General features: G+C 43.3%; 1 protein-coding gene across 1 annotated transcript in view; it reads right to left on the bottom strand.

Annotated features, from left to right (window-relative positions):
• fbn2a (fibrillin 2a) overlaps window positions 1-12,224 on the bottom strand; it is a 338,906-nt gene that overhangs the window by 203,567 nt on the left and 123,115 nt on the right. The window contains exon 7 of the mRNA XM_072281722.1: window positions 128-253. Within this exon, the coding sequence (XP_072137823.1) occupies window positions 128-253 (126 nt within the window). The remainder of the gene's footprint in view (window positions 1-127; window positions 254-12,224) is intronic.

The following is a 12,224-nucleotide window of genomic DNA, read 5'->3' as shown; positions in this document are numbered from 1 at the left end:
TAACTGGTAATTAATCCTTGGAAGTAAGCACTGCAATCAGCCGCATGCAAACTTCATTAAACTCATGACACCTGCTGAACTGCAGTAATAAATATAGTACGTAAAACCAGTAAGATGAGCTGCTTACCTTCACATTTCTGAGACACTTCACTCTGTTTGTGACCAGAAGGGCACTTACACTCATAGGAGCCCACTGTGTTGATACAGTTTCCACCCTGGCACATGCCTGGGATGGCCTGACATTCATCGATGTCTGAAAGAGAACAACACTTCTGTTAAGTAAACTGAAAATCAGTCAAACTCCAAATATTAGTTACATCTGTCTTTAGAAAAAGTTGCTAATAAGCACAGCAGCTGCTAACTGAAAAAAAAGTAAATGCCTTGCGTAAGATTATCAAATTTGTAGGGTCCAACTGCAGGGCTTTCATAGAATTTTGTCTAGACAGCATTTGGATTCAGTTCAAGTATAACATTAATAGAACTTTTCAACTTATATATAAAATTATTTACATAAAACATATTTTGCTTCCGTTTTAGGAGAAAATGGACTCGTGTGCACATCTTGCACTAATGGTCTCTACCTTCTAAATCCCTTACGAACTTTCTTACAATATTTTGAGAGCTTCTTTGCATGCAAAATGTATGCAAAATACAAGCACTAGGTCTCTGTTTTGCTGACTAAACAAAAACACAATGTGCTTCCTTCAGAACTGACATGATTATCTCTCAATTTGATAATCAGTTTATCATGTCACTTGGATAATTCACCTTAGGGTATAGGGGTCAGTTTCTTCTGCTAAACTGATGATGCAATAATCCAGTCATTTAGTTCTGCAACAGACTGTAAGTAACAGAAGGACTTGAACAGTTGAAGAGAATGGGCAAAGAAGTGGCAGATGAAATATAGTGTACGGAACTCTATGTTCGTGCACTTTGGTAGAAGTAATAAAGGCGCAGACTATTTTCAAAACAGAAAGGAAATTCAGAAATTATAGGTGCAAAGGAATTTGGGAGACCTCATGCAGGAGTTCCTAAAGGTTAACTTGAAGGTTGAATCAATGGTAAGGAAGGCATATGCAATGTTCACATTCATTTTAGGAGGATGAGAATATAAGAGTAAGAATGTAATGCTGAGGCTTTATAAGTAATTAGTCAGATTGCACCTGGAGTATTGTGAACAGTTTTAGGCACTTTACCTAAGAAACAATGTCCTGGCATTGGGGAGGATCCGGAGGAGGATCATAAGAATGATCCCAGAAATCAAAAGGTGAACATATGAGGAGGATTGGATGGTTCTGGGACTGAACCCGCTGGAGTTCTGAAGAATGAGGGGGGAAATCACATTGAAACATATATAGCAGATAGGCCTAGATAGAGTGGATGTGAAAAGGATGCTTAGTAGGGGAGTTAAGACACAGCCTCAGAATTGAAGGATATCCCTTTACAACAGAGATGAGGAGGAATTTCTTCAGTCAGAGGGTGGAGAATCTGTGAAATTTATTAATTTATTGCCACAGATGGTTGTGGAAGGCAAATCATTGGGTATACTTAAAGTGGAGGTTGATAGGTTCTTGATTAGTAAGGATGTTAAGGTAAAAGGCAGGAGAACGGGATTGTGAAGGATAATAAATTAGCCATGATGAAATGGCGGAGCAGACTCAATGAGCCAAATGGCATACTTCTGCTCCAATTTCTGTTGGTCTTATGGAAACCAATCAGTGTATAATAATGTATAGCCTGCATCTTATAAAATGGGAGGAGATGGTGGAGTGGATATCACCGATCACATTTATTGCTGAAAGCAACTTGGGACCACTGTGAAGAAGGATAGTGAAACAAGAGCATGAACATCACCCTGCTTCTTCATTGCTGACCTGACCACCCCTATTGAGTGGTTGGTTAACAAACATGGTCTGCATACCTCCAACCCAGAAAACACTGATGGTTAGACAGAAAAAGTTTAATAGCTTTACAAACAAACTGCATCAATTTACTTCTACAAAAACAACACACACACACACTTCTTTGGTTGTCCATCGAAATCTGATGACGGCGTTCACTCCTTTAATGGTGAGATCTTTGATGACTATACAGTCCTATCTTGGACCCACAAGCTCTATTACAGGTGGGACATGTATATATAGTAGTGGTAGCAACGATGGTTGCATTTCTCATGGCTCTCTTCTGTTGTCTTCTGGTTATTCTTTCCATCTCCAGAATACGAACCCTGTCCCTACACAGCTGTCGCCAAGTGGTACGGTCAGTAGCAACCTCCTCCAGGTCCTCAGGTCTGATCTTGCACTTCCTTAAAGCATTTTTCATCTGATCCTTATAGCGCTTCTTTGGCCCTCCAGCTGAGCGTCAACCATGATGTAGCTGGCCATATGACACTCTGCGGGGTAGCTGACATGAGGGCATCCTTACCACGTGCCCCAGCCACTGCAGCTGACGCTGGGTGACCATGGCCTCAATACTCCTGCAGTTGGTCTTTACAAATATGTCAGTGCCTCACACTGAATACACACACACACACCTTTCCATCCCTGCAGCACACATTTAACATTCAACATTCTTCCCTCAATAATCTGCATTCATTTGTGAAATATCCACTACCACCAGTACTGCAACACGCACTCTCAGGTTACTGTTCATCTATGGCACATCACAGAGGTATACTCAAATACTTTCAATGAAGTGCTTTTTGTTGCAGAAGCTGCTGAGTAATGGCTATACCAATAAGCTAGTCCTATTGGGTCCACAGATGGAGATACATTGAAACGATGGTGATTATGATATGGGGGCAGCTACCACTGAGACAGCAGCCAGCAGACCACTGACAATGATCAGTCTTACAGTTGATTTCCTGATATCTCACTATCCTCTCAACCTGCAATTTTACTTCTGGTTTATCAGATCCATATTCTAAATAGTGTTGGCTATTACTGGAATTGGCACTTAAATGTATCGTCTTGTCCTGAATGCACTTGAACTTCGTTCATTGCTTTTGGAATGGCACCCAGAGAAATAAGAATTCTTCAATGTTCACAGGGTTTTTAATTTCATTTTATTTAGCGATACTGTGCAGAACAGACCCTTCTGGCCCAACAAGTCGCACTGTTCAGCAACCCATCTATTTAAACCTAGTCTAATCACAGGTCAATTCACAATGAACAATTAACCAACTAACCGGTACGCCTTTGGAATGTGGGAGGAAACTGCAGCGCCTAGAGGAAATCCACACGCTCACAGGAAGGACACACAAACTTCATACCAGAGGATCCAGAACTGAACTCTGAAGTTCATGCCCCTAGCTGTAACAGTGCTACGCTAACTACTACACCGCTACTGTGGCATTCAATCTAAATTGTACATGTAGATGCAATTAGGAAGAATTCTTTAATATATTTGGTTCTGTACAGAATTTCACGATCGACCTTGGAGATAATGTAAAGATCTTGCAAGACCGAAGGTTAAATCCACCACTGAAAATAACACAGCCTCTTAAGTGGAGATCAGTTTCTGGTAAATTGTGATTCTCACATTGTTGTTAGTTGTGGTTGGATAATAGTGCTGTCATCCAGATTCTGAGGCAAACAATGTCAGTCTCTATTACTGTAGATGCTCACTAGCAGGTATTAATGTGGTGGAAAATACAGCAGATGAAAATAACTGCCTCATCCCTACCTCTGGAAAATATTGAAAGGAATCCCCTGAACAGATCAGGCAACAAAATCTCATTTTGAGACCCTCAATTACCGTCTCCACGATATTGCAACTTGTATTCCCAGGACCCCACAAAGAAGTAAAAAGCCTTCATTAACCTGTGTACCTGTCCTCCCTTACAACTTCCAGGAACTATCAATGCGTGCCCAAAGTAAGCCTAGTTCACAGAACACATCATAATTCAAGAATCTTGCAAACTTCCAATGCGCTCTACACTAACCATGAGAATCTTTTGACAGGAGGCACACACTATTTACACCCTTTGGCAGTAATTGCCTTCTATTTGCTGTTAATAGATTTGGCTCCAAATTTGTGCAGTAAATCACTTTGGAATAATTTTTGAAGTGTACTTTCTGAGAAACTCAGTATGGTTGGATTGTCTTCTGCACTCTTATTCAAGGAAATAGAAATTATTTCCCTATGTGAGACTTGATGCATGGGGAACTGAAAACTATGATAAATGGAAATTTTCTGTTGCTGCCAGGAATTACAGAAGGCTGGAGAGGCCTCCTTCTTCAGTTAGTTCAGTACACCACTATGATTCCATCAGTGGCAGGTGGTAAAAGTCAGCGACCACTCATGTAAAAACAGGAGCATTGTTCCCAGAAATCTTTATATTTTTTTTCCTCATTGTAATTTATAGTTTTTTTTATTATGTATTGCAACGTACTGTTGCCACAAAACAACATATTTCATAACGTATGCCAGTGGTGTTAAATCTGATTCTGAATCTTCAAGGTAATATTTTTAAATTCTGCTTCTTCAAATCTTGATTACTTGCTCCTCTTTTCTTGTTCCCTGCCTTTCTGGGGACTGAGTAGAAACATTAACACTGTTCCCACAAAAATATGAAACCCTTCGGATCACATTGGATACAAGTCTTTGTAGTCACTGCAGAGCCCTGCTATTCCTATCAAACTTTAAACTTGATCATCAGAAACTTGTCAATAATCAAGGATTGCTGAAGAGGGAGCATGGTGTACTTCTCCGTGATATTTGACCTAATATGCTGTGTGTAACTCACAACATAAACTAATTGAATAGAAATAGAATAATTTGACAGTTTGGACATATACAGGAGTGGTCACTGCATGTACTTACTATGCATTTAGGACGTAGACAAAACCATACAATTCTACTGGAAAACATTCAGTTATTCAGCTGGAATGAGACACACAACTATTCCTTTTCTTCTACTTGCCTCTGCCCTCTCAACATTTAAAGCTAACTCAAACATGAGGAAATCTGCAGATGCTGGAAATTCAAGCAACACACACAAAAAATGCTGGTGAACGCAGCAGGTCAGGCAGCATCTCTAGGAAGAGGTACAGTCGACGTTTCGGGCTGAGATCCTTCGTCAGGACTAACTGAAAGAACAGATAGAAAGAGATTTGAAAGTGGGACATCCAAAATGATAGGAGAAGACAGGAGGGGGAGGGATGGAGCTAAGAACTGGAAAGTTGATTGGCAAAAGGGATACAAGGCTGGAGAAAGGAGAGGATCATGGGACGGGAAGCCTAGGGAGAAAGAAAGGGGGAGGGGAGCCCAGAGGATGGAGAGCAGGTAAAGAATTATAGTGAGAGGGACAGAGGGAGAAAAAAGAGAAAGTCAATGTTCATGCCATCAGGTTGGAGGCTACCCAGACAGAATATAAGGTTTTGTTCTTCCAACCTGAGTGTGGCTGCATCTTGACAGTAGAGGAGGTCGTGGATAGACATACCTGAATGGGAATGGGACGTGGAATTAAAATGTGTGGCCACTGGAAGATCCTGCTTTCTCTGGCAGACAGAGCATAGGTGTTCAGCGAAACGGTCTCCTAGCCTGCGTCGGGTCTCGCCAATATATAGAAGGCCGCACTGGGAGCACCAGACGCAGTGTATCACCCCAGCCGACTCACAGATGAAGTATCGCCTCACGTGGAAGGACTGTCTGGGGCCCTGAATGGTGGTGAGGGATGAAGTGTAAGGGCATGTGTAGTACTTGTTACGCTTACAAGGATAAGTGCCGGGAGGGAGATCGGTGGGAAGGGATGGGGGGGATGAATGGACAAGGGAGTTGCGTAGGGAGCGATCCCTGCAGAAAGCAGTGGGGGGGGGGAGGGAAAGATGTGCTTAGTGGTGGGATCCCGTTGGAGGTGGCGGAAGCTACAGAGAATTATATGTTGGACCCGGAGGCTGGTGGGGTGGTAGGTGAGGACAAGGGGAACCGTATTCCTAGTGGGGTGGCGGGAGGATGGGGTGAGAGCAGATGTGTGTGAAATGGGAGAGATAAAACTAACTCGTTATTTTTCTTCGCAAACAAGGCTCCCAGGTTCTCAATCTGAATGATGATCCATTTCTCTTTCAATCAATGCTGCCTGACCTGCTTAGTGTTTTCTACATTTTCAGTTTTGATTTCACATACCCAGACTTTGCAGAGTTTGATTTTCACATCAATCTTAAGTTTTACAAGGCATTAATTAACGGTGGGTTGCAGGGACAGATCAGCAGTCTTCACCTATTGGAAAGAACACATTGAAGGTCCCAGCAAATACAACTCCACCCTTTATGTGACAGCACCTGAGTCAGCGGTGATCCTTTCCCTCCTGTATATTTTGGAGGTTTTAGGTAATTACAGCAGGCACCATATGAGGTGGTAAACTATAATTAAAACTGCCTCCACCAAATTCTCCAAACTCATAGTATCATAGAGCCTTTGAGCCAGCTTGTCCATGTCAGTCAAGGTATCTTTCTGAACTAGTTCTATTTGGTTGTATTTTGATCATGTCTTTCTAAACCTTTCCTACCTATGCACTTATCCAGAGTGGGTACCATGTTAAGATTACATTTCTCGATGATATGCAATGATCCTACAGTTATCTGCAATGCAGTCATTCAAAAGAAGAGGCCAGAAGAAGATTGGTGATACGACTCAATCACAGGAGGGAAGAAAACCATACTGGTTTGGGGTGAGACATAAAAGTGAAAACGACATAGAGAATGATCTAGAGATCATCGTGGATGATTGCCTTTAAAATATTTTTATAACCTTCCTGTAAATATTTCAGAAAAGTTCTACTGATTTGTGCTTAATTATTTTATAGATTGGTGATCAATATGCTCTGTCTTAAGACTATTTCTGTAATTTTATTTATTGTGGGAAACGGGTCATTCATCATGAAAAACAGTTAATGCTGTAGAATGGCTGCAAATTATAATGAAGCATCTGGAAAATGTCCACAGTGTATCAGACACAAGTAATAGAAACTTCCTGCAGTTTTGAGAAAATATGAGACTGTCAAACCAAACACCTCTGCAAAAGATGTATATTAGAAAATAACTCTATGCTTCAGTTGCTCCTTATAAGCACAAGCTACACCTAAAACTAATAAGCAATACTGGCTGTCTGCATAATGCACTTGACATATGCTACTACCAGACAATGCTTTGTGTCTCAGGAGACAGGGCTCCTCTGTGGGAACTAAGATAAAGAGAACAGGCAATAAAACATTCCAAGTATGAGATTACTGGACCTCAGGAAATGTAAATGATGCTGACCAGGAAATGAAGGATTAATTTTCCTCAGATCTTGACCGAGCTCTGAAAAACAAATCTTTAACAGGCTCTTAGATAGCCTCGAGAATATGCAGAGCATGGAGGAATAGGGACCATGTGCAAGAAGAAAAGATCAGTATAATTAGGCATCATTAACATAGTTTAATTAGTACAGTACAACATGGTAGGCTGAAGGGCCTATTTTTTGTGCTGGACTGTTCTCTGTTCCTTGTTTACATTTCCAAGGAGAACAAGTTCATTCACCTTGGAGATTTCAGCACTAGAATCAGGGAAAAATTACACTGCTAAAACAGTAGTAAGGTGAAAGGAATAGGAATGGCCTACTCCAGCATCCCTTCATAGTCTTCTGCCTGCAAGAGGATGTTCAAAGACATAGACTCAAAATGAGCACCAATCTCCTAATTTCTTGAGCAATGGTGATCAACAATGCAAAGAATTACCACTAGTGATATCCTGCAAAATACTCTAAATTAAGATTGACGTTGATGACCTTTCCCAGCCAACAATCCAAGCATTATGACTCTGATCAATCAGATCTGGTGGACTGACCACATCATAACACCAAAAAGTATAAGTAGGAAGAGGTGTGGGCCATTCACCTGATGCCTGACATCAAGAACTCCATCATTCAACAGGATCATGGCTGATCACACATTACTCAACTGCACATTCCACCCTTTACCCATAACCATTGATTCTCCTAGTGATTAGAAATCCAAGTCAGCCTCAAATATATCAAGGGCTGTGCCCCTACAGATCAACATGATAAGGAGCTCCACACATTTGTGACTCTGCTTACTTAGAATCAAAATACCTCATCTCATTTTTAAATAGGCAGCCCTTGCATGTTTTGTGATCCACCACATAGAAATCCCACTTCTGGATATGTGTGGGACCCATAGTAATGTGGAGCATATTAATGGACACTGGATCCCCTCTAATTTTCTTATATTATGTTCATATTATTTTTATTTCTTTGGTTTATTTTGTTCATTCACAATTTGATTAATGTTCAGTTTCACTAGCAACAGTAATATTTTAGTGGGTTGGTTGATGGTTACAAGGGGCCAAGCTTATACAGGCACTTCGGGCAGCTGAGGGGTCTTGGGGGGCACGTGATGGAGAAAAATGCAGACGGCCCTGCAGCATGCATGGTAAGCCGATGCGTTTGTGTTCCTGTATTTCCAGAAAGGAAAATAAAGACATTATTTTAAATTTCTGCACGCCTGGAAGTCCCTTTTGTGTCCAAATGTGCAAAAAATATTTGGTGCCAAAACCCAAGATAATTAACGTCGTGCTCAGTGTGGCAGCGAGGACATGGATCGCTTTGATTGACAGCGGGAGCGCGCAGCTTCGAGGCGTAGCTGCTTCACACATAATGGATCTGGAGGAGTTGGCAGAGACCTTGTCTCAGAGACTATGGCTTTTGCAACTGGATCAGCTCAAAGAAGTGTATGTGGGAGCTAAGATCTCATGTGAAAATGTTGCCACAAGGCCAACGTTAATTAGACTAATTATTGAATCTAAGGACAATGCAATTAATGATGAAGAGGAGGATGTTGTGAAGTGTTATCTAAGGACAATGACAGAATCAGTTGAGCAAATGAGAGGAATTACTGGAAACACTAGTAATGGGGAAAAAACAGTCAACACAGCACAAACCAGCCACAGAACAGCTGAAGAAATGAGCTTGGCAGAAGAATACATAGAGCTCCAGCTAAACAGTCAAGCTCTGCAGGATGAAGTTAGGAGGCTGAATGAAAGAGTGAACAGGGCATCTTCAAGTCAAGCTTCAGCTCCACAGAATGTGCTGCCTACAGCTGCAAACCAGCTCCCGGAAGTGACAATAAGGAGAGAATTCAAGATCTGGGGTCAGATCAGGGAAAGGGGACAGAAGGACAAATTCTCATACACAAACCTGATGCATCAGATTGACAGAGGCCTGAGTAGGGGACACAGTGAGGCTGAGGTCATGGAAGCGGTGATCACGTCAATCAGTCCAGGCTTGAGTATTCGTGATATGTTTGAGATAAAAAGTGACCTTACCCTTCCTCGACTGAAGACAATATTAAAGGGACATTTCAACGAGGACAGTTCTACAGATTTATATCACAGACTGGTAAACATAACACAAGACAGTCGTGAGTCTCCCCAAAATTTCCCCTTTAGAGCAATTGAGTTGAAAGAGAAGCTGTTACTTGCTTCAAGAGAAGTAGGGTCAGACAAACAGTACAGTCTCGAGCTCATCCAGAAGAGATTCTTGAGGTCAGTTAGTACTGGGCTGTCAAATGACCATATCAGGTTTCAGCTTAAGCCTTATCTTGACGATCAGAGAGTGACAGATGAAATACTCATCGACAGGGTGAATGAAGCAGCCAGTGTTGAATCAGAAAGACAGTCCAAGCAAAGAAAGAACACAAGCAGCAGAGTCCCAGAAGTAAGTGAATTACAGACAGAAATGCAGAGCAGTCAGCAGAGTCAGGGTGCAGCCGGAGCCAGGGTGGGGGTTCTAGAGCAGTCAGACGAAGTTGTGAAGCCTAAGAGCCGTAAAGCACCTGCTGTAGCTTGTTGAGGAGACACAGAGCTTTATGAAACTGTCAGGCTGCTGAGAGAAGAAATGGGTGAAATAAGGAAAAGCATAGCTAACTCTCCAGGACCCACTCGCCAAGTAAGAATGAGTGTTAGGAGAGGATGTAAAGCATGTCAGGAGCAGGGAACAGGTGACCAGTGTGAACACTGTTTCAAGTGTGGGCAGACAGGGCACCTCTCAAGGGGCTGTAGAGGACAAAGAAGGCAAACAGGGAAATCTGACAGCAATGTAACAATTCGGCCTGTCACAATCCCAGCATCATCAACTCCAAGCCAAGCTGGACCAGATGACAAGGTGCATGAGTTTCTTTGTGAGAGAATCAGGCAGCTGAAGGCGGATTTGAGAAACTTGGGAAGGCTGAACAACAGATGCTGGGTGCTATCTACGCCAGTCATCTCTCTTTACATCACCGAGCCAAGCTGACAGCTCTCATCGGGGAGAAGTGCACGGTGGATTGTTTCTTTGAGGGAGTAGCAACACAAGCATTATGGGATACCAGCTCACAGGTCACTATTATTAATGAAAAGTGGAGAGAGTCCTGCTTTCCACACATTGGGGTACGGAACACGGATGAGCTCCTGGGTGAGAACGAGAAACTTGTGGGCAAAGCAGCAAACCAGACACCTGTACCCTTTGCAGGATGGGTTGAGCTGAAGTTCAAGTTGGGATCAAATAGGGGCCCAACGCCAGAGCTGCTTGTGCCGGTGCTTGTCTGTAATGAGCCCGGAGTAGCACAGCCACCGATCATCGGCTACAATGTCATCGAGCAGCTGGTGATGAATGGGATGGAGCAGCATCCAGAAGTTACACCTGCTGTGGTAAGAGACGCTTTTTCCATTGACTGCAAAAAGGCAAATGAGTTGATCCACATAGTGCAGAGCAGCGACCAGAATGACAAGGAGGGCGTGGTGAGAGTTGGAAAACTAAAGACAGTGATTCCAGCAGGCCAGACCAGGGAGGTTAAGCGTAGTGTGAGGACAGGGCCCCTTTCCGCAAAACAGGAAGTTCTTTTTGAACCAGATGAGGTCCCAAAGTGGCCAGAGGGGTTGAACATTACTGACACTGTCATCTGCCTGCAGAAGAGAAATTGGTCTAGGGTGGCTATCCCTGTCACTAATGACAGCAACCATGACATTCCTCTCACCCCTCGCACAGTGCTGGGACAGCTACAGCAAATCAAGGCTATTTACCCAGTAGATGTAAGGCCAGTCAATGCCAGTGTAAACACAGCAAAAACAGCCAGCACGAGTGAAAACACTGCCAGCACAACCAGCGCTCCTGAGAATCACAAAGAGAAACAAAGACAGCAGGACACATGCAAACATGAGTCATGGGACCCTCCAGTGTCTGTTGATCACCTGACTCCAGACCAGCAGGAACAGGTGAGACAGATGCTGCCAGAAGAGTGTGCTGCATTTTCAAAAGACGAGGGTGATGTGGGATGCATTCCATCTCTGCTGTTAAAAATCAGACTGAGCGACACAACTCCCGTAAGGCGCACCTACACTTCTGTACCCAAACCACTCCACAAGGAGGTGAAGGAGTATGTGGAAGACCTACTGAATAGAGGATGGATTCAAAAATCCCGGTCCCCATACTCATCACCAATTGTCTGTGTCCCTAAGAAGGATGGGAGTTTACGTCTGTGTGTGGATTACCGTGAGCTGAACCGAAAATCCATCCCTGACCGTCACCCCATCCCTCGAGTGCAAGATATGTTGAACAGCCTGAGTGGGAGTGTATGGTTCTCAGTACTGAATCAGGGTAAGGAGTTTGAGAATAAGCTGCTTTCCAAGCTGGAAGAATACTGTGGCATCCAAGGCTCACGCACAACACCTTACACCCAGCTGGAAACGGTCAGGTTGAGAGATTTAATCAAACACTCCTTTCCATGCTGAGAAACTTGACAGAGGAAGCCACATCAGATTGGAAGAGCTCCTTAGCCAAGGTCGTACATGCGTATAACTATACGCATAGTGAAGTGACAGGATATGCCCCATACTACCTCCTCTACGGTAAAAGCCCCCGGCTACCTGTGGACATTATGCTTGGCCTAACACCAAGTGACCAGAGCACCCCTCACAGCCAATATGCCAGTGAGTGGAGAAGGCGGATGCGAGAGGCATACAGGCTGGCATCACAGACAGCTCAGAGGGAGCAAAATACAGCAAAGAAGCAGTATGACCGGAAGACTTATGGAGTGGAACTACAGCCAGGGTGTAGAGTATTGGTGTGGAACTTCAGGGACAGAGGAGGACCCGGGAAGCTCAGGTCTTATTGGGAGCAGCAAGTCCACATCGTAACCGAGAGGAAGCACAAGGACAGTCCTGTCTACGTCGTACGACCTGAGAGAGGCC

This window comes from Mobula birostris, chromosome 17 (assembly GCF_030028105.1).
Source record: "Mobula birostris isolate sMobBir1 chromosome 17, sMobBir1.hap1, whole genome shotgun sequence".
In the NCBI taxonomy this organism is placed as follows: domain Eukaryota; kingdom Metazoa; phylum Chordata; class Chondrichthyes; order Myliobatiformes; family Myliobatidae; genus Mobula; species Mobula birostris.
This window is presented reverse-complemented; position numbering and strand designations above follow the sequence as displayed.